Genomic DNA, 23,625 nt, shown 5'->3' with positions numbered 1-23,625 from the left:
ACAATAGAATAACAGTAAAAAAAATCAGTACAAATAAGCATTATGCACTACTGTGGTTGATATATATATATATATATATATATATATATACATATATTTCACACCTGAATTTCACAGTTTGGACTAGCTTTAGTTTTGTTTTTGAATGATTCAGTTAATGTTTGTGAGACCATTTTTACAGTTGTATAATGAAAAGATAATTTTTTTTTCCAAGACAGTAAATTACTGCCGACAAGAGAAGTCTGCAGTTTTAAACTTCCTTTTAGATTCATGGGAGTAAGGACACTAATGTGAACATTTCAGACATTGTGTGAAGTTACCGTTGCAAAATGACATGGAAATCTCATTGCAACAATGAAGACATGAGTGATCAATCAGCCGCTTGCAAAATTTTCATTGAAAATCTGAGGCCGTCAGTGCATCGAAGGTTAAAAAGCACCAGAGACCAGCAGGTGGTTTGACCCCAGTGGAGGATCTGTGGAACTTTGATTTCTACACTCATAACTTTTGACAAGTTCACTCAGTGTGTGTGTGTATGTGTTGAAGTAAAACTATTTGAATGTGACCTTCGCTTCGCTTTTCCAGCAACATCAATACCTCAGTCTGAGTTCAAGGAATCCTTTCTCATCTGCCAGCTGCTCCTTTGAACAGGCTCTTTTGAAAAATTTAGATATTTTACAGTGGCAGACAAGCAGCTCCAGCTTTAATTCTATGATAGAAATCAAGGCGGTAGAATCATATCTGCCTTTGTGGCGAGGCTGCTTTCTTCGCAGTGGTTTGCAAAGTCAAGCTTAAACTCCAAGCATCTGCTTTTAAGTCAATATGGACAAGTTGTTCCCTCCTTGGGGGAAAATGAACTCATATTTGAGCCAGGGATATTTGCTGTTAAATACGGTCCATATGTCTTCAGCTTAGAACGCATGCAACTGGATCATATAAGTATTAGTTGCAGTATACAATCTACGGTGCGCCAGAATATTTGGACTGGTTTACTTTAATATTACACCATCCTCACTGATACGCAACTGTACTGTCATATCACTGTGATCAAACTTACCAAACTCTATTGGTATACCAACATACATGTTGTAGTTGTTGATGTTTCGCTGCCATCATTTGTTTAGGTTGGGTCTTGGTGCAGAGTTGGGATTCATATGAGAAGTTAGTTGATGTGCTGATCTTGCAATGTTTGTGTGTTTACAATGCTAAAACTTTGGGTCCCTGAAGACAAAAGTGGTGAACTATGATTCTAAACTATCCCCAGTTTTAATATCCATCAATCTAAACTCTACCCGAGTTGTTATTGAAATATATTAATCTAAAATAGTTTCGTACGCAAATATTTTCCACCCAAACTATTTGAGGACCATTGAGAATAAACTACATTGTTAGATATAAAACTCCACAGTCGTATTAAATACAGAAGATCTGTATTTTACAGACCTGACTGCTGATACAGAAACTGTTGTGGGCTTCTCCAAACTTGGGTTAGTTGTTAACTATGAAACCAAAACTTCAAATAAGAGATTTTGCAGTAACTACATGCGTTTCCCCTGCTAACTGTTGGAAGCCAGTGTGTATTTTTACACTACCGACTTGAGAAAACAACTTTAACAAGTAATTTTCCACCTCTGTAAACGTGACTCACCAGTACCCGACCACAAGTGCTCTCAAACTAAAACAGAGAATTTAAACTGGACTCACAGGAACGCTGCTGCAGAACGACAGAGAAATCAGTGGGGAGAGAAAGAGAATAGTTAACTACACTTTTATTTACCCTTGTCCAGCCAACGAGAGGTTTCAGGTTCATCCCTCATATACTGTATGCCATTCATGTCCATCAACGCACTGAACTCCACGACGGCCGGCCGTGCTGACCGCTGTCACATCTGGACCGTCGTGTCGATCGTCAGTGAGTGAGATTCCTTCAGTCAGTGTAAGATTTCCTCTCGAAAACTCCGCTCCCAAAGACTTTGCATGAGATGACGGGCTTGATGAAGCTTCGCGGCGAATGCACATATTGGGCTAAGATGTCTACTTTCTCTGACGTAAAGGGATGTCACTCAGGAGTGGAATGTATTTCATATGCTGCTGAGAGGCTGAGAGGTTGCTATGATGTCATGTACCACTTTGTCTCCAATCTCATGCATGTTACAATGTTGAGCCGCCGTTTCGTCCAAAAAGTTCAAGGCATTCATGCATTTGGCAATTCCTTTTTTTTTTATGAGTTGTGGCATGAAGAAAAACTGGGAAAAGCACTTTGTGGCAGGACATTGATATTGTCAAAATGTAGAAGCGTGACTGTCATCAGTCACACAGAAATGAACGAGAGGAAGTCCAAACGCAACATTTGTTCCTCCGTTAGAGGGAAATAAAAATTTTAAACTGTCCAACCAGAGGTGGGCAAAGACATACAGATATAACAATCAAAAAACAAAAAATGACAACAGTTGATAATGTTTATATATCTCTGATAATATGTTAATAAACAGATTAAAAATAATGCTGTCAAAACAACATCATGAGCTTTGGATGGGCTCTTACCACTGATATGGATGGCTTTGATTACCTTTAGTTTATAAGAGATCATGAAAAAGAAAAAAAACAACAAAACTAGATTGCTGTTATAGAAGCTAGGCAAAGTGTCATTAGAAAATATGAAGTAGCTGCAGATGAGTCAGACATTGCACGATTATTGGAGGGCATGAGCGTCGCTACCATTCTTTGTAGCGTTAATAGTGACTCCCACATGAAGCCAACCGCGGGGGAGGAATGAAACTCGTTCACATGAAATAAAATGCCAACATTCTTTACAAAGCACTGGCTGGTACCACTGAGGTCCTAATGAAACAGTCAAAACAAAGGAGATTTAAGGTGGGTAAAGTTCACTGACAAGTTGAAGTGATCATTAGTATTGGTTTCAATGTGGCGAAGCGCAGACCACTGCACAGTCCTGCACGTACTGTATATCCCGAGAGGCCACAGCCAGTCACCGTAAACTGCACATTTGACCCGTTCAGTTCCCTCTTTGTTCCTAAAGTTTGCTTTGCATTTAGGTTTGAACGCAAGCATGCACAAGACGACCTTTCCTCTTCTACATGCGCAGGATCTGAAAGAAGTGTTAATAGAGCTCATGTTGTGGTCTGGAACTAAGCATCGATTTCAGGTTCAACCAATCCGTTTCTCCTCGAATCACATCAACAGTATATTAGATAGTAAAACCATATCAGTTATTGAATATATTATCACAGCATGACAGTAATTGTTCTCATCCTTGTGCTTGTTATAAAATAAAATGTGCCAGATTTGCTTTGACTGTACTTCTGTAACAAAGGGTCTGTTTCATTAAAAAAATGCCACTGAACTGCAAGTAAAGAAAGACATGAAGACATTTTTTTCTTTTTTATAAACTTGTACGCTTCTCTTTCACAGCTACTTGTTCACCCGTTGAACTATGGAATGCACGGTAGGATTGAGTTCCTAAAACTTCACAGATCGAATGAAGCCTACGTTTCTGAACATACAGCATCTTCAGGTGAGAAAGGTCGGCTTCATGGCGTAAAATAAAAAGTAACCAGACAACCAGCGTCAAGTGCAGAGTGTACACTTTCAGTCATGATCCGTTTTTTTTAAACAAGTTACTGTGAAAGACAAGCGCAGTCGTTTAAATAAGGCATATTTAAAAAGTTGACAGAACTCCTTTGACACTCCTCCAGAGAAGTTTTCTGTGGATAAATAAGGAATGTCATTGTCCATTTCCAATTTTTCCATTTCTGTGTCTATTTCCACGAACGTATTCCAGAGGGGGAAAGGAGCTGGAACGAGATGTCCCGGGTTACAGGGCGGAACCAAAAGATTGTGGAAAGAGTCCCATAAGTCCTTAACCATAAGCAACCATAGGAGTCTCCCTCATGGGAAGCGAAGACAGAGATGGCGCTACATTCAGAGGTTCAGGCAGAGGAGAGCCGCCAGGAGTGGGATGAGGGCGCTGAGAGACTGGGCAGCTCTGACACTTCCACCTGAGAGAGAAGGAGGAATGAGGTTACATCTTCAAAAATAATGAGTCTCACGACATTATATTTGCAGCCGATATTCGAAAGCACCACAGAGAAGTAAGGTAAGCCTCTGGGGAAGTCAGGCAGGGTATGCAATGCCTCGGTGAGAGGTATGAAGATTGAGTGCATGGATGTGAAACACAAACGCTAATAAAAGAATAATGTGAGGTGGCAGAAGAGTAAAAAAAAAAAAAAAAGTTGTAGGGAGTGACAGGGTAGTACAAGTCAGATTTATAAACTACAAAACCTCTTCTGTGGAGCCGTGCTGCATCACTGACCTTCTGACATCTTGGAAGGAAAATAAGAGCACAGGCAGCCGGAGAAGACACGAGGCAGAGGCAACTCCTTTCTACTCTGTAGAAGGCTTGTCAGGGGCTCAAACCCCGGCGCCAACAGACTCCACACAGCCTCGACCGGCTCACTTTTAGCAAGCTCTGTCAGAGCGTCTCCCCTTCCGCCGAGTTTGCCATCAATTTCGCTTGTCAATCTAACAAGTTTAGTTCTTTACGAACTGATGAATAAGACATCATTTTGCTTTTCATTGTCACCTATACTTGCTCATGTGGAAGAGTTGGGATTTTATCTGGGAAATGAGACGGCCATATTGTCTCAGACAATATAAATAAAATTGAATTTAACAATAGTCAGCAATACTGGACCGATGGTGTGCATTCATGGTCCTGTAGGGACGCTATCCTCCATATTTAAAACATTTTCCAGCTCCAACACCTCGATCTGATGAGTGTGCCGTAACAGGCCATCCCAAATCACTCAGATGTGTTGCAGCAGGGAGGTGAATTATTGTGTCTCTCCAGGACCAACATTTGGACAATACTGCTCAACACCGTTACCTAGAATGTTCATATGCAAAACCACATTCATGAAAACACAGGCCAGATAGTGTTATTCAAATAAATACTTTTTGTGCTTCCGTACCATTTCAGTGATTTGCATCTGCTCACATGCTGCTGCCCCAATTTGACAAATAATCCAGAACTTGGGTAAAAAGATCATTAACTTTTGCAAAACTACACGTAACCCGTTTGATTCACAAAGACGAAAATGCCCCACAAGAGCAGAAACTGCAGTGACGTGTTCAAGTGTGTGTTATTTCGCAACAGATTTATTTTTGTTGTTGTTGAGATTTGGACAAAACAGTTTTGCAATGCAAAGTTAACATCACAATTCAGTCAAATCTGTTTATGACAGTGTATTCTCAAAAAAAAAAAAAAAAAAAAAAAAAAAAAATGCATATATATGCAGAGATCGATTCAGTTTTTGACATACCATACGAAACAACATTTTTAGTGAGTATGTGTTCAATGGGGTTTCCTATTTCAGCCGCGACGGCCCTGCAAGTTATCGAGACTGACACGGACCTGCCATACAGCATGCTCGAGAGCAGGTTCAAAAATATAACTGTGCATCTTCCTGAGAGGAGAAACTAGACATCAGAACATTTCAACGTCTTGTCATGATTCAAGGAAACCGTCATCCAAACAATCAAACCCTGTGGTCTTTACAATAACTGATTCTACAGGATGAACCCAAAAGCTGCACTCGTACCAATCAAGTCACTCACAAAAGCTTTGATCAACACAGGGAAAGTCCGAAGAGTCACACATTGGTGTTTACTGAAAACAAGGCAGTGAAGATGCTAGAATGAAGAAACCTTTTGCTCCTGTAGCTTTGTTAGTTTCAATGGCAGCATAACATATTGACCACGGACCAAATCAAATGTCTCACAAATAAAACCTGTCAGAACATGAATGATTAACATTTTTATCTGCTGCATGAGGTACCTGACATGTTTAGGCTGCTTTGCAACGCTTCATATCCTTGGAATAATTACACATCTCACCCAGTGTGTGACCAAAGGAAGAAAACAACTTCAAGCATGATTTTCATGCGTAGCGTTATACACCCACCCTACAGAACGAACAAACAAACTCATTGATCAACTCCTCCACTCAGTGAGAATTAGAATTATGGGGTGTAGATATATGTGTCAGTGATGAGAGGCTCAGTATGAATAAACCACTTTTAACTTTCTCCATAATTGAGGGAGTTCTATCTAACTTTAGACTAACCCCCCCTAAAACATTTCTTTTTTCATGTTTGGATCTTAAAAACAAAACAAAAAAACGCAATATGATGCATGACGTTTTTTTTGTTCCAACTGTAAAAACATTTGGCTACTAAAGATATCAATCAAGTTTGCCGGAATTTTGAAGAACTTGATAGGAAGTATGCAAATATATCAAATCAATTATCACATTATTTTCAATGAGTGTTTAAGTGCTAAGAAAACAAAATTAAACAAAGTACAAAGTCCTAAAATAAAGAAGGGAATGGCTAAGAGCTGTTCCGCAGACTCCAACATGCAGAAGCCTCCTTATAGACCCATCACGGCTCTAGTGACCCCCGAAGGACCTTTAATTTATAATGCCGTCAACACACATTTTTTTTGAAATACAATACAGCAGAGCACACCTTCCATTATCCAGACCATGTGAAGGACTATATTTTCATGTGTGGACTTTGATTCATCCCAACTGTGTGCAGAGCTCCTTAAATGCCCCTCGATTTGTCAATGCCCCGCATGTGAAATCTCTCATGGCTTAAATTCCCCAGTCTGTGAAATCAAGCTGTCAGGTGGGGTCTGGACTGAATGATAAGGGATAAGGCAAACCACAGGAGGGGTTTCCCCTTCTCATCAAGATCAATTACAGAGGTTTAAGGCCTCCCTCTGTCTCGTCAGCCTCCGCCTGTCACTCCATCAGCCAGTGAGAGGATTCAGTCAGGGGGCTATCGGGGCTTTAGTCACGGACCGTCTTAGCCTTCCAGCCTGAAGTATGAAAGCTGAAATGACAGTGCGACTCTGGCCCGTAGGAAACCCCTGAGCTGTGACAAATGATAACCTACTGCCAACTCTGAACCAGGTATAATCCTACCGGTAAATGGAAAGTCGTGAGTGAACGGCAACAGTGTTTCCCGTCAGCACCGAGGATTTAAAATGTCATTAGAACGGCTGAAGTCTTTATTCCTATTCCAGTGGCGTGAAAATCAATCTGCATGGAGATAGCATACATTCTTTCAAGTGAGGGTGATCCTCACTCAATACAATGAAGTGCATCTCAATGATGAAAATGAAGAGATGGCTTATACTTTTGATAAAAATCTGTTGTCAAGACGCTTCCAAAAAAAGAAGAAAAAAAAAAGTACTCCACCGACAAAGGGAGTAGAAATACCACTTCAGATCCAACCCAGACATCAAAGTTCAACTGTACCAACACAAGTGAGTTTGTTACCTGGGAGGTCGATCTGTGCCTTGGCCCCATCGCCCCCCTCTGTGTGTGCCCGGACCTCCACCACATAGTTCCCATTGGCGGGAATGGGAACGTCTATGTGTTGCTTACTGGTTGTGTACAGAGTACCTGTGGAGTGGCCCCGCTCTCTGTACAGCACCTAGACAGACATACCAGCACTGTATGATAAATGTGATTTGGCAGGCACGTCAGACATGTATTGGAGTTATGAAGCTGTACTCACTCTGTAACCGTCTATTGATGACTCATTAGCCATCGACTCCACTTGTTCCCAGGCGATATTTATTAAAGTTCCCTTTAGCTTCTTACCTATTATGACCGGGGGTCGACTCGGTGCTTCAAGGAGAAAAATAAGACATGGATAAATTATTTTTCATGAGAATATTATTTTGTTTCTGAGGTGGAATGAAAAGGTTCCAGGACTGCACAAATGATAAGAACAAAAGAAGACATTTTTGCCCCCCCCCCCATCTCCTTCAAAGTAGCCACCCTGAGCACTGAGACACGAGCTCCCGGCGCTCCTGACATGCACTGAAGCTCATGGGATTTTGACTTCTTGTAACTTTTTTTTCTCTTCCAAAGAAGGAGTTCAAATTTAAGGTTGGGGTGTTGTGAAAGAGATCTGGCGGGAATTGTAGATGGTGCAGGAGCACTGCAAAGGGCGACTAGTTTGAAGTGGCAAAGCTTCGATTATGTCCAGAACTTTGGATCGCTCCTTCAGAGATGGATGTTTTTCATGCATATCCCAGTTAATTCATTCATATCAAGCTGCTGTACAGCACAACATACGGGGTTTCTTTGTGTGAATCTGGAGATGCTGACTGGGCGGTCCATATCCAGCAGCGTTGTAAGCGCGGACCTCTATGAAGTAGTAGGAGTCAGGCTTCAAGCCCTCCAGTTTAGTGTGATTCTCCCGTCCAGACACTACGGCTCTCTGGGCCCCGCCTTCACTGTCTTCATGATTTCTCCAGAACTTTATCTGAAACACAGATACAGATCATCAAGACCCACCATAAGTATTTACAGCTATTGTTGTAGGTTGAGTTTAATACAAATCACAAAACGATGTCTGTAGAAATGATATGGTTAACAGACCTGGTATCCTTCCACACTGCTGTTTGTGATTGGCATCCACCACACAGTGGCGACTGTGGCAGAGAGCGCTTTGCCGTCAACAGAGGGAGCTTCAGTGGGAGCTGAAGGACAAAGAGAGGGACAATATGATGAATCTTTAGTAAAATGAGTCATTTCAGGGATTTATCCTTGAATATAATTCACAATGACAAAACTCCAATATGATGCATTGTATGGACCAACTGTTTGATATAAACTAATGGAGCCATTACCCTGAATGTAAACTGTTCCGTCTCGTCATATCTGTTGGCTGCTGTGATAGATTTCTTATTTCTCAGCATCATTCGAGAAATGCAAGTTAATCACTGCAGCAAGTAAAGTGACAGAAATATCTCGTGGTGTGCTTTGTTTTACTGGCTCATCAGACACTCCTCCATGACTTACAAGACAGATATACACTGTGTGGAGACTATTCCTGCCAGGAAGCTGTCCTTGAATAATATACTGTCACACTGACACTGGGCCTTGGACCAACAAGCCATCAAATATGGCCATTGTGCAGAAACAAATATGAACGCGCTGGGCCAATACTGCAGAGTGGATATGTGCACATTCAAAAGTCATCACAGGTTGACTGGGGAATACTATACTAGCAATGAACTAAAAGTCACAGCCCCTCAAACAGCAAGAGTCTCCGAATTAGGTTACTATGGCAGCAGGGCATCTCTGTAACCCATCATGTCTGGGGTGCCAGTGGTTATCTCAACTGTCTGTCAGTGGCAGTTAATAACTAGGCTAAATGCTTCACATCCTTGGGCGAATTATCAGCTTTCTGGTTCATGCTACATGGATCATTATAATCCCCAATGAGAGCGAGAGAGAAAGAGAGGAAGAGAGAGAGAGAGAGATGGGTTCACTTTCAAGGGGTATTAAAATTCCTCATCACAATATATAAGAAGTAATATTAAATGGGTGCGACTCCATAGAAAATCCTGGTAGTGATAAGTAGCTGACACTGACAGATTGAAATAGCAGAGTGCTGGCACGCTGAAGGGTTCCTCATTCTCCGGCACTGACAAAACAAGACCAGGCTGATCAACGAGGTCCTTTATCAGGCCATTTCAGATCATTTTTCCTTGATGAGAGTTTTGAAAGCGGCGGATCTCGTTGCCACTTACCATCTTGTGCAGACAAAATGGTGGCTGTAAGGCTGTACGGTCCTTCTCCTTCACTGTTGAACGCTTTCACTTTGACATGAAACTCTGTCAAAGGAGGCATGTCGGAGTCCTTGTGGACGTAACGCTTGGTTTGGGGATTGGAGAGAACCATTCTTTTCCACTGGTTTTCTTCTTTGGGTTTGAAGGTCACAATGTAGCCAAAGTCTGGCCCGTAGTAGTACTGCGGCTGTACGGGCTGATAAAACAAAAAGCACAAGAGGGAAATTACTGCAAAATGTAGCTTAGACTGATAACCAAAAAACCTATTAGATTATGCACTTAGACTTGTGAGCAGTCCCTTCATCTGATCCCATGGTGATTAAGTACTATTTATTAGTGGTGTGTTGAAAATTTTAATACAAGTCAAAGCACTTTGTTCGCGTTCTAATTTAGATTTGTCCACCTTTTCAATGATAAAAAATGATATTCTCACTGCAAATCATGGTGGATAAAAAAAAGGGTTCCTATGAATTGCACTGCGTGTCATGAGAATGTTTTCGTAATAAACCTATCTACATGTCATCTTCTACAGTCAGGTAAGAGGAAATCATTACTATGAAGGCATATCTGTCAAACAGAGGGAAAGAAGGTCTTTCTGCAAAAGAAACAAATCAACTCATGCAGGGGATAGAGGAGACGGCTCTGATAGATCCAAACACCCGAGGAGAGCTGAGGTGTAACAGATACCGAAATGACTATGCGACAACATCCCAGCATGAAGGGGGACATAAAGCACAACATCATCTGCTGTCAGATCCTGATCTATTCTGTCCTTCTTCTTGGGAGCATTCATTTCAATTGTCCTACTTTGGGAAATGACATGCTGTTGTCCGATGCTCAAACTAGTAGACTGATAAATCAGCACACACTGGACCTGCCTCTTCACACTGCGTAACACGGAGAGTGTAGACAAGTTGGAAGCGATACCCCGAAAAAGACATCATTATTATCTTCAAATTCATTCTTTATCCCACTCCCCATTTTACCTCTGGGTCTTTACAAAGATCCCATATGGCTATAACCACCTAGGCTAAAATTCAATTTAGTATAGCTAATTAATCAAATGCTGCCACAATAAATTAAAGTAACAGAGTCATTTATGCAGAGATTTTCCAGATGATTGTTTTATTTGCTGTAAGGTATAAGACTGTCCAAATCTTTTTAGACTCAATCATTATGGGCTAAGAACCATTTTGACATAAAAAGTTGTTTTGCTAAAACGTTTATATTTATTAGCATAAACATGCAAACAATATTAGTGTTTGAGAGCCATACAGTGGCCGAGTGTTTATCACCTCATAGCGAGATGGTTCCAAAGTTTGAGTTTATGTTTCATTTGTGTGCGCTTGTTTCTCCCACGCTAAAAAACTGCCATACAGTTGAGGCTAATTGGTGACTCTAAAAATGCCCGTAGGTGTGAATGTAAGTGCAAGCGATTGTCCGGGGTGTACACTTCCTTTACACATCTGGGGTCGGCATCAGGATATTTTCTATTAAAACATTGTGAAACAAAGTGAACGAGTTTAATTGAGCTCTTTCATGAACTGTTAACCTTTCTCCACATTGTGCTTGTTGGAAAGTCCCAACCTACCGTCCATGTGATGGTCAGTTCTCTGCTCGCACCTCCGCCCCCGCTGACATCCGAGGGAGCCACCACAGGAACTACAGTGAGACAGCAGCAGCAAAACTCTGAGCCCACATGCCATGAATGCACACAAACAAAGCCAACCCACACAGGCTGCAGCACAGGCGACGTTACTGAAACATCCTTCCTCTGCAGATACAGTATCAATGTCTTGTCCTGCGCCAAACACAACACCTTCATGTCTATGAGGGAATTTTCCCTCGGTGGATCATTAAAGATGGACATGTTCTCGTGTTTGACCAGGAGTCCAGTAATTCGCCTCCAATTTCTGATTGTTTTTTCAAGAGAGGTTACTGCAGGTCTGGGATTCTCATTTCATAATTGAATTTCAGCGTGCAGTTTCACCAAAGTGCTCATTTGCAGAGGTTTATGTGGTGGGTCTGGCAACGTCGTTCTGCTCCAGGAAGCACAGCTTGGTGGGATTTATGCTGACTCATCTCTGCAGCGATACTCCAAAAGAGTAAACAGTGAAATAATAGGCTGACGATGAAATATCAAAATGGAAAGCTGGACCCGTGCTGCCACATTTGTTTTCTTTACACTTCATGACCTTTCAAGTTACTCGAGCTGCTTGTTCTGTCAGGCTTTTGTACAGCATTTCAGGACGAACTCGGGGTATAATCCTACCTGACTGTAAGGTTCTGTCTTTAGGCGATGGGCTGCTGGGCTCTCCCGTCCCCAGAGTGTTGGTGGCAATAATCCTGAACTCATATTCAGTCCAGGGGAACAAATCCAACACTGTGGCTGTCTCTGTATTGCCCTCTACAATCGCAGGAGCTAAAGAAGGATAAGCAGTATGTGAGAACATTATACAGCATAGGTGGGGTTGTCCCACATGTAAACAAAAGATGTCCCAGAAACAACCATGAAGTTCTAATTTGAGAACACAGTTCTATAGTTTAAGCCACTGAGGCATAATGAAATCACATTCAAACCATCTTTAAGGTAATTAACCACCATGTAGGCACACAGTGTCACTGTGTGGAACGGCCAAAATCACTATATCACCAGTTCCAGCACAGTGTTCAGGCAGGCAGTGTTTATTTGGCCAACTTCTTACATGTAGTGGCGTTCGTCCAGGCGTCTTTTGAAAACTGGTCCCTGTACTGGATGGTATATTTGGAGATTCGGCTGTGGTTGTCTGCTCCACGACTCCACTGCAATGTTACATTCTTCTCAGTTTTGTTTATTATTCGCACTCCACCTGGGGCACCGGGGGGACCTGGGGAAAACCAGAGGAAGATCAGACGAGTTTCAGGAACTCTTCCACGGAGGAAGAATGCAGATGTTGCTGCAGGTTTGTGCTGAGAGAAGTGACTCTCTCACTTTGGTTCACAAATCTAAATTCCCATATTTTCCTTTAGCAATAAATGTGCCGCAATAATTGTTGAAGGTAAGGAATTGTTTAACAATTGCATAATCTAACATGGGTCTTACAAAGCTAGTGTGTGATGCATATGAAGCAGAGCACATCAAAGCTGTTGTATCTTGTCTTTATAGTGTCTTCTTTAAAAGACATCCACTGAGACTGATGGATTAAAGCATTAGAGCTGAGAACCCATTGACACACAGTCTAGGAACTGAAGCTTAAGCAAAGGCTTTTGAATTCAGTGTATCTCCTTGTCCTCCTGCCCCTTCTGCCCTTGGAATGTAAAAATGTCTTAATAGAAAACCCAGACTGTGTCCGGGGTCAGACCACAGCCTCAGAAATCAGCTAGAATTGACTTTTCTCCAAATCATGTAAGAAAACCACAAGAAATAAGATGATTGGACAGCCCGAGAGTTTATCCTCCACTCCGAGTGCCTTCAGAGAAAGCTTTGATACAAAACCAATCAAACAGTGTACATACTATAAATGCCAATATCATATTGATTTTATTCTTAGCAGAACTGTTTATATTAATAATTCGTATTACTGCCCGTTACAAAATGAGTTCATAAGAACTATTCTCAATACGTGGATGTGATAAATTACAGCCCCATTCCAGGCCAGCTCGTAACTTCACACTGCTAAAATACACACTTGTCATATGAATACAGTCCTCTCCCCATCTCAAATCCCTAATAATAACAAGCTACAGGTGCAGCGCTGTGTTGTTTGCTCTGACAATCTCCTGAAACAGATCTGCTTCCTCATCTGCCGTGATAAATGGCTGTCTTTCATCTCCCCCTCGCTGCGCCCCCGGGCTGCCGGCATTTGGCACTCCATTAGGAGCAGCCCGGGACCTGCGCTTTGGTTACACTCGGGGCGACGTCACAGTCCTCCGCTGTGCGTTCACCTGACCATCTGTCAACACCTGCACTGAAAGCGGCAGCGGCAGCACACCCAGGACACGGCAGGGATCACTGGCAGCCAAATCACTGCGAGAATTCCCGGGTTTCTATCTGAAGAGATCCTTTGTCTGCCAACACTGGGCCTGTATCAAGAGCTGAGGAGAGAGCTGTGAAAGCAAGCTCTGAGTCGTCGGCAAGTGGAGGGTGAAAAACAAGACGCAATGAATCATCCAGCAAGAGAAATAAGAGTAAAGGACGGGGTGACATGGGAGTTTGGCAGTGTTTACTTTGCGTGTGCGTTGATATCTTTTGTATGCGGATAGAAGAACAAGTACTGAAATCAGCAGCTGTCCATGTTAAAATACTGAGATGAGATAAAAACCTATGATTCATCACATACTCATCAGCTGGCACGACACCTGGTGATAGTTGGCCGCCTTCAGATCATGTCCTACTGACGTAGAAAGCCAACTTGCTTAATCTGCCAAGGCATGTACACAACCACAGCAGCAGCTCATCATTATCATCAACATTTTTTTTAAACTTTACTTTGTTGGACAAAGCTCCACTAAAATATAAAAGTATGAAGCCTGAAAAAATGTTTGCATCCATTTTAAAAAGGCTACTGCTGGTTTTCGCCATCTACCGCAGTTAGTCTGACCTTTTCCCGGCAGCAGGAGATACTCTGGTCTCTCCGTGCCTCTGTCTTATGCATGAGCACACAAGACATTTCTATCTACAACCTTTTTACCCCGGAATCTCTATAACTCCGATTTGCATGGAGCCTCACAATTTAAATGAATATTTGGCAAAAAAACAAGGCCAAGCTCTGACCACCCTGAAAAGATTCACTTCTCTTCAAACGTGAACTGTAACACATACGGTACAGGACTGGCTCCAAATCTCTGTGGCCATCTCCTTTTTTACGCATACACACTATTTACACGCTATTTGCATTGAGAATATTTTTACTTTGACTCGCACTAGCAGAAGAGTTGGTTTGATTAAATTCCTGTCTTCTTAACGTTTTTAACATTATTTGATATTATTGTTAATGGCTTTGGGGTGAATAAGCATGGGAGGATATAAGTCTTCTTAAATGCTTTCAGTTCGCACCAGTTGCATCTGGTGACTCCATACATATTGTCTGTAATTGTTCGCACTGGTGCTTCTGTTCAGCTGCTCCGTGTTACTGGGGTCACCACAGAAAGTCATCGCAACGTGGCTGGTTTCTATGTTGGATGTCCTTCTTACCACAACCAGGATTCAAACCAATGTCTAACCTGATGTGCCTCCAGTGGGGACATATTCAAATTGACCTCCGATTCAACCCTCAAAATGTGCTTTAAAACACAACATGTAAAAATGTGACCCTCTACTTATTGCTTTTATTTTTTTTTAAACCAAGATTTGCTCTCTAAAATGAAAAGGAAACAATTCATGCTGGGAGAAGGCGTCCAAGAGCCTCAAGACTTTTCCTGCTGCTTTACCCACCCCCACTAAATCTCTTTTTCTCCCCCACCCAGTAGAGTCAAACCATACACATCGAAAAACACTGGAAAAATACCATTTAAAGCTGGACTGTTAATATCCATTTAGCACAGAGACTAAATAAAGTGCCTAATAAAGTGTGGTATAAGACCTCACTGGTGTACCGGTTTTGGCCCATGGGCCACAAGTTTAGTAACATTAATCTGTAGTGTTACAGTTTTCTTAGTATACACGACTTTTAATATGATTATCCACATTAAAACACTACAAATTGTTAAAATAAACTAAGCGAGAATCTCGGCTAATCTACTTTGACAGCACATGAGTGGAAATTAGTTTGGTTGATTTGATTGGCTGAACATTTGAAGTCAAGACTTTATTATGACAAGGTAAAATTATATCCCAGCCAAATTCTCTTCATCTCAAATTTCTGGTAAGGATAAAAACTAATAACTTGTATTACATGAAAAAAAATATCCAGAGCTGCCCAGTGTTTGACAGAGAGCGTTTTGCAGCGTTGTCGTACATTATTCACAACTCACCTCTGACAACTAGGTGGGCAGAAGCAGTGATGTTGTCGACCGGCGTCTGTGCTGTGCAGGTGTAGCGTCCAGCGTGCTTCAACTGAGCGTTCTTGATCAACAGGTTTCCATCCGAGCTCCCATTCTGCAAAGAAAAACAACACAAGAGATCAATGAGCAATCACCGTCTGCACTTTATAACAAGACAATGTTTTATCATTCAGTCGGAATTCATCTAGAAACGCACAGACAGTGATGTCAATATTAGTTATGTCACTAAAGGGTTTCAAATGTAAAAATGTCCAAATCCATATGGTGTTTGCTGCAGTCAGCAGTCCCACAGGAGAAAGGCAGAAAACAGTAGGAAGCAGTACTTTACAAATACGTCACTGCATTGGACTACAGATGCTGACGACTCAAACTGGCATTGCTCATAACGCAGAAACAGTATTAAGTGGAACTGAACCCCAGTTTTACGAGGGGGAAATCCTCTGTGTGTAGAGAAGTGGGGTCTCATCAATCACAGTCATAATATGGTGTTTGCTTAGTGGGCAGAGTGACAAACGAGAGAAGCCGATCACTCACTTCTGGTTCGAGCGGCACGAAGAGACCAAGAGTAGGTCATGTCAACAGTAATGGATGTTGGTGGAGATCGCGATTAAACTGATATAGAATGCAGCATTCCACTCAGGGTATGTGAAATTAATTGTAGAGCCACATTCTATTAAACCATGCTTTAGTTTTCCGTTTCAGGTACTCCAACGAAAACAGAAACAGCCATCAACACGACCTCAAATATGGTTTTGATGTGGATGGGCTCCAAGCTAAATCTGAGATTTTGTGGTCGGGGCCAAAGTAATCCCAGTTAAACTCTAAAGGTTACTTGTGTCGGTTGCATTAAAAACATTAAAAACATGGACTGAGCGGGATGGTGCCTCACGGGGTTGCGTTCGTAGTGTTGGCTGTGCTTGTGGACGTCGATAACTCTGCCGTCCAGGGACCAAATGAAGGTGATGTCCAGAAAGCGGTCGTGCGATGCCAGACACTGCATCAAAGCGTTCTCTCCCAATTGAACATTAGCATTGGATGGTGCCAAGGTGATCTTTGTAGACTCTGGGGGTTGAAATTACACAAGACATCACAGTGAAGGGAAATAAGTCCATCTTGTCACTGTTACTATTTATAAAAAAAGGAATAAAAAGTCCATGATTAGAAGAAAAATGAATTCCTTGTACAAAACAAAGAGCCCTGAAGCAGAAACTGCAGTATGTGTTTCAGGGGGGGAAAAAAGCTACAACTGTTCAATATGCAGACGTGTCCAGGAGAGGGCAGAAGAGAGTCGCACATAGAGCACTACCAGACTTTAGAATGTAACAATGACTGAAAGCTGACATAGCAAGAATAAATTACTCCAAAAAAAAAAACAGTCTAATATTTCAAGCATTATTTTTGTTGAATATATGATTTTAAGTCTATTTATAAATAAAGTTTCCCCTCATGGTTTCCACACAACAGCACAAGCACTCAGGGCTTGTCACATTGGATCGAAAGCAGCCCCCTCATGCCTTTGCCCTTGGGGAAGACTGAATATCCAGCAGGAGCGTGTATGCTGTCGCTCTGTTCAGAGACCCATTATTCAACCACAGTCGACATTTGGAGGTCGGGACTGTTTGCTGTGACTGAGAGCAACACCAGTGATTGCCAGCTGAGGTTGACATCAGTCAAAGCAACACCGACTGTCCTGGAAACATCAGACGCATTAAAAGAAATATCAAATGAATGTTGTTCTCTAAATCAAACCTTCCCCTTAGCTTTGCAACATTCCATTACACCTGGACATCCTTCAAATCAACCAGGTACCATGATCTTCTATAATGCTAATTGAAGTTATGATTCCAGGAGAGAATGAGTGACAGCAGATTTCAAGCTGCACAGCGTGTCAGTCCTTCACAAGGCAAACACAGAGATAATTACACTCATTCTCATTCCCAATTTAGAGAAACCGACTGACTCTTGCAATAGAGGTTTGCCCCATTGTAGGGCAGTAGGGTGGATGAGAATGCTCAAAGAGAACATGGGTGAAGCTCCTGGCTTCTACACTCGTGTATTCTACATGTCAGGTAGGTAAAAATTATTTACCCACTGCAACTGCAATATGAAAGTAAGAGACGAACCTGTTAAAAGTCAAGCAATGGCTCCACAATGGAGTCACTAATGTGACTCAATGCTGCCACCCAATGTAGAAACAGAGGCATTACTTGAATTTTACATAGCGTCCCTTTAACTTTGTAACCCACTGAAAGATAAGTCTTTTCACAATTCTAATGTATTGGGAGTTTATACATTGCTTGCAGCCACATGACTTGTCAGATTAACTGTTATGCTCTATATATTATTTTTACAATATAGGTTTAATTTGTTTTTAACCTCCACTTTTGCCATTTTGATCTGAAGTTGGCGCCAGTAAACTTGCCTGTAACCACCAGAGTGGCCGTGCTGTTGGCTTTCCCTCGGTTGTTCTCCGCAAAGCAGGTATACCTCCCTTCATCGTCCCTCGTCACATTGAGGATCTCCAGGCTCCCGTCCTCCCAGATGAAAACCCTGCGGAGAAACCAAAATTACACCTTCACACACACACACACACACACACACACACACAGAGGATAGAGCGCCATGGCCTATGAAATATTCAGCACAGTATGAAGGTCAGAGGTCCAGTTCATGTTATTCCTGGGATATCTGGTGTGATGAAAGTCCTCGCATATCTGCTGGGTCCCTAAGGAATAAGGGCATTTCAAGGGGGAAAAAAAAAAGTGAACTTGAAGAGTCTCAGTCAGAAGAAACTCGGGGCTACCAGTTGCCCCATCACCACTTGACACCCTCTCTCCGACAGACAGTAGCCACGCAGAGTATTAAGATGCATGTGTTATTTTCCTGCCGAGGGTGTGTGTGTGTGTGTATGTGTGTGTGTGTGGGGGGGGGGGTTGTCTGAGCTCTCAAGATTAGGATTGTTTTGTCAGTGAGAGGCATAAAGTAAGGGTTTAAGCATCAGTCTGTCCACACTGATCTTACAAATGAGCTTAAAGTCAGCTCCTGACGGGGGGTGAAGATGTGCTCAGCAATCACTGACACAACAACAACAACATTAAAGACATTTCTGGCAGATAAAGATTTAGGAAAACCAGAGCTTATGTAGATCTGCAAAAAATTAAGTTGCTGCTTTTTAAATTAAAGTGTCATTTAGAGAAAGCGTCATGGTGAATTTGGGACACTGGTGTGTCTCGGTCACAGAGAGTAGATGATGGTTGATTAATAATAGCAACGAAAATAAACTAAAAAATAAGGAAACCACTGCTGTGATGAAGCCGCTTTAACAAAGCAATTAAAGTCAATTAACGCGTCTTTGATCGGACGAGCAAAAAAAGAATCGTGTCACTATAGGAAGAGCCGGCTCACCTGGTGGAGTTGAAAAGCAGCTCGGTGTCTTTGCTCCAGGAGAAAGTGGGCTTCGGGGCCGCTTTCGGTCGACACTTAATCACCACCCGACCGTTATTAGCAGCCATTACTCTCTTCAGTGGGCTGTGTTCAAATGTGGGCGCACAGGCTGGGGAAGCAGCAGGATCAATTATTCATAACAAACTTACAACTCATACATTTCGTAGATATTCATAAAAATGGATGTTCTACTTGTTTCACATAGGTTTTCTTTTTCTAAACGCCATGTCATAAAGAGCTCTCAATTTGACCGTTTGAACCATGAGCCCTACATCTCTGATACAGCCAAAGGTTGACTCACCGAACACACGCAGCTCTGCATCGGCATAAATGACCCCGTGGTGATTCTCCGCTATACACTGATACATCCCCGAATCGTCAAACGTCAGGCTGCTGAACCTCATGTCCTTCCTGTCCAGCTGTGAGAAACAACGGGAGATAAAACCCTTTCTGCTCAATTAAAATTACATTAAGAAGCAAAGACACAAAACTCAAGAACAGACGACAACCAGTTCATTTGACGAAGAGCAGATTTATTTATTTTTTATATATAGGCATAATTATGAATTCAAGAAATTCTGTTGCTGTGTTGTCAGCCCTGCTGCTGCTCCCGGGTGTATTTTCAAGCCTGCCGACAGTTTCCTTCTATGTATCATTAAACAACACACACTGGCAACAGGTACTTTTCTCCTGCCGTGATGTGCCCCCCACTGTGCCAGTGTTCTGTGTCGGCGGTGTGACTGTAACTACCCTCGGCTGCACACTGACACAATAAGAGCTAATAGAGTTACCAGGAAAGATTGTAGTACTTTACAGCTTTAGCTGAATTACCCTGCTAAAGCACAATAAAGATTCATGAGGTGGAATATTACCGGTTGTCCATTTTTCATCCAGCGGATGTGGGGCTTAGGTTTGCCCCCAGCTGTGCAGGACATGGTGTAGGCACTGCCCAGGTCCTTCTCCGTGCTGCTGATGTGATCCACCCACTCTGGATAAGCTGCCCATGAGGATGAATGGGGTGACAGCATGAGCCAAATCCAATAAAACACAATACTGTAGAGATATGTGAAGGATTAAAAACAATGCCAGATTGAGATCTACAGACAGGGAAATTAATACTCCAAACTACTACTACAAGTTGCCTTCAGTTCTGCTCTTCGCAGGTATACTGTATGTCTTAAGACAAAACAGATTGTTTGCCGGTTTGGATGTGCTGATCCAGCTCCCGGGTTGAATCTTTCAGTGTGATTTCAGGTTTAAGCCTTGAACTCTGTCCTGCGCAAAATGTGCACACGGCTTCACCCTTCATTTCAATAAAGTACATCTCAGTAAAAATTCTCATTTTAGCATGAACCTTCCTTTTATTACTCTGAGCCTAAATCTTACAATCCACACTTTATAAATGAGCAAAGCTGTCAAGTTGAATGCGTCATGTATGCACATTTTTATTTGATTCATTAGTTATAATTGACTTCCTGTGGTCCCTCTGGTCTGGACAAGCAAACGCTTACAAAAGTAACAACCTGCATCCAATGCTTGCACCTCCTACCTTCAACGGACACTCGCGCTGTGTGGTAGTCCTTTCCTTTCGAGTTCATTGCCTCGCACTTGTAGGTGCCGCCGTCTTCAAATTGCATGTTGTACAAATGCAGCTGAGTTCCTCCCAGCCGCACCTCATGACTGGGCGGGAGCTGTCCATCTAACTTCTTCCAGCGGATCTCTGGGACAGGGCTTGGAAGGGAAAGGTAAAAGAACTAACTGTCATGCCAAGTCTCTGAATAAAACACATTTACATGTGTTTACTCAAGTCCTCATCATTTTGAAAAAATAATGAAAGAAAACAGATTAAAGGTAAATATCATCTCACCACATGCATTATAAGTAATCTTAAATGTCTTAAGAGATCAATGAATTTTGAAGTCTTAATTTACATTCATCTTCATATTCCTTTTTAGAAATATTGAATTATATTCCACCCCAAAATGTCACATTTTCCCACATTTCCTTCACTTACTTCCCCAAAGCAAAGCATTCCAGGGTGATATTCTGCCCCACCTGGGCAGTGGTGTCTGGAAACTTAACTTTGAGGTCAGCAGGGTATTTCCTGAGGGGACCTGAGTGGAGAAACAATGAAGCTTGTGACTCATGTGGAAGACACAACTCTGACTTCTGCAACAAACTGAAAAAGCAATCGTACTGTTATTTCAAGTGTTCCCCTCTCGAATTTTTGTTCATCGGTTCACACTTGTATCTTGGTTAGTTTTCATATTTCACATTGTTATTTCTAAGAATCCAGAAAAAAATGGTACATAAATAAACGGAGGTCCCTGAACCTGTCTGATGTTTATATGCTGGACAGCATTGACATAATCCTGCGGCTGACTGTGACAACACACCCAATAAAATGACAGAGAAAGCCATTTGTAAAACCTATAGCATGCACAGGTATGTACAGTGCACTCCCTATACACTTCTAAAACACCATCTTAAAAATGTGATGAAAAACATCTTAATAGTAATAAAAAATACACACAAATTCACGGCTTTAGTGTTTGTTTCTATCCATTTCCATTGCCTATAGCCTGATGTCTCTGTTACAACCCTCGATTGTGCATCAGTCCACCTCTGAGCTCATTTATTCCTGTAAGTTACATTTAAAGATCAATAGCAGAATCGCATTTCAAACAGCCACTAATGGAATTAATAATGGTGATTTATTAGTCAGAGGTAAAAAAAAGAAAATGAAACTTATGGTATTTTGATGCGGGCAGAATAACTTCTGACACCACATTTCATCAGCAACAGAGTGTGTGAAGTACAATGTGTGAAGTTTTTACAACAATTTGTCAATTAAAAACACATGTCTGATCTCTCAGTTGTGTTTCTTTGTTCCATCTATAGTGTTTCAAACACAACTGTGTTATTCATCAGAAAAATTATAATAATAATTATTAAACTAAATGTTTTAAATTTGTTGTCAACAATCCATGTGGGTGTAAGAGGATTTTTTTTATTTTTTTTTTTAATAAAGTTTAAACCACATATGTAAGAAACGAGGTAAAAAAGGCAGTGAGTTACTAACGTTCAGCCAGAGGCTCCAGTGGGATGTAGTTGGAGAAGACGCTCTTAGATATCGACGGGCTGGATGCGATGCAAGAGTAGTTGCCTTTGTCTGAGGAGTCCACTTTGGAGATGTAGAGGTTTCCAGTTATCTGCGAGACAAAACGTCGCTTGTCCAGCGGGATGAAGGTGGGGAATTCATTGAGGATCCAGCGGAACGACAGCTCGGCTGTGGAGAAACAACCAGCCATTAATCAAGTGCCTGGACATACATCAGCGGCTCCGGACAAAGCCAAAAAGCCTGGAAGCTTTTGAAGCTGGCTCTGTTTCAATCATATAAACACATTCAAAGCAAGAATAATGCAACTGTTTCTGCTCTGAGGGAATTTATAATTAAAGCATCTGTTGATCTTGCAGCGACATTTTGTGATTCTTTCAGCTGGAATGGCTAATAGAGGCATGCTGTAAGTACATGGCCATGTTGAGGTAATGCTCATGCTCTGGATGGATGAGCCTGGATTAGCATGAATATGAACCCTCTTATTACTGGGATGTCTGGATTTATGTTGATTGTATGGCTTTCGAATTGTCAAAAAAGCGGTGAGTGCTTCTGCCTTTCTCACCCAGATAGCTGCAACTAGGAATGTTACAAATGCGTGAAGTGTTGATGAATCTGGTCTTTGATTGAACGGCTGCAGAAGTGCAGAAGTCCTGGGGGCACAACGATGATCAGTTTAAGGGCGCTAAGCTCTATTTTTATACTTTCTGGTTGTATCAGAGATTCTGAGATTTCATAAATAGTCAATGAGTTTTAGTTTTGACAAGCAAGCATAGAATAAAACAGAATAGAACAGAACAGAATGGAATAGAATAGAATAGAATAGAATAGTTGTTTGATTGCCAAACAGAACATACACTGGTGCACATTCGAATAACATTTAGTTGCAAAAGCGCGCATTGGTAAAAAAGACAAATGGAACAAAAACATTTAAACAAAAACCAAAAAATTAAGACAAAAATCATTTGAAATAGAGTAAATAAATTAAGAAATACATTTTGGATACACTAAGACTCGGTTAAAAATATGTGAATAAAAGTTTTGGGGGGAGATGAGTATGGCTAAATATTAGCGATTCTAATAATAAGATCAAATATTTGGTTAAACATGTTCAGAGATTAGATACATATAACTAAGGAAAATAACTACAGAAAGGCGGATATAGACCAGAATGAAAAGGGAGAACTGACCAAAACATTCTTTCCTGATTTCCAAATCAGTGTAATGAGACGGAAGAAGTAATCCCAATTAATACGTCAGGCTTTAATTCAGGCCATCGCGTTCAGGTCATGAATTTGTAGAGTGGGTTGACTAAAGCTGCAATTTCTAGTCTTTTACAGCAGACTATCGTCATATTTCCAATTACATGACAAACGTCAACTCTTCGGTCTCTCTTTATCACCAGG

The 23,625-nt window shown here is 41.6% G+C and overlaps 1 protein-coding gene across 1 annotated transcript in view; it reads right to left on the bottom strand.

Annotated features, from left to right (window-relative positions):
• Positions 1-1,752: 1,752 nt before the first annotated feature.
• The window catches only part of cntn1a (contactin 1a), a 73,933-nt gene continuing 52,060 nt past the window's right edge, over positions 1,753-23,625 (bottom strand). Inside the window, exons 7-24 of the mRNA XM_080505590.1 lie at positions 22,184-22,390; positions 21,116-21,215; positions 20,651-20,832; positions 19,974-20,098; positions 19,403-19,520; positions 19,063-19,210; positions 18,080-18,207; positions 16,547-16,719; positions 15,628-15,751; positions 12,381-12,542; positions 11,948-12,097; positions 11,267-11,337; positions 9,637-9,871; positions 8,480-8,580; positions 8,174-8,363; positions 7,608-7,720; positions 7,367-7,523; positions 1,753-4,019 (exon numbers count right to left, since the gene is read on the bottom strand). Of these exons, the coding sequence (XP_080361716.1) occupies positions 3,943-4,019; positions 7,367-7,523; positions 7,608-7,720; positions 8,174-8,363; positions 8,480-8,580; positions 9,637-9,871; positions 11,267-11,337; positions 11,948-12,097; positions 12,381-12,542; positions 15,628-15,751; positions 16,547-16,719; positions 18,080-18,207; positions 19,063-19,210; positions 19,403-19,520; positions 19,974-20,098; positions 20,651-20,832; positions 21,116-21,215; positions 22,184-22,390 (2,561 nt within the window). The 3' untranslated portion in view covers positions 1,753-3,942. The remainder of the gene's footprint in view (positions 4,020-7,366; positions 7,524-7,607; positions 7,721-8,173; positions 8,364-8,479; positions 8,581-9,636; positions 9,872-11,266; positions 11,338-11,947; positions 12,098-12,380; positions 12,543-15,627; positions 15,752-16,546; positions 16,720-18,079; positions 18,208-19,062; positions 19,211-19,402; positions 19,521-19,973; positions 20,099-20,650; positions 20,833-21,115; positions 21,216-22,183; positions 22,391-23,625) is intronic.

Source organism: Blennius ocellaris, assembly GCF_963422515.1.
Source record: "Blennius ocellaris genome assembly, chromosome: 11".
Classification (NCBI taxonomy): Eukaryota; Metazoa; Chordata; class Actinopteri; order Blenniiformes; family Blenniidae; genus Blennius; species Blennius ocellaris.
Note: the sequence above shows the minus strand (reverse complement) of the source record. Positions and strands in the feature narration are given on the sequence as shown.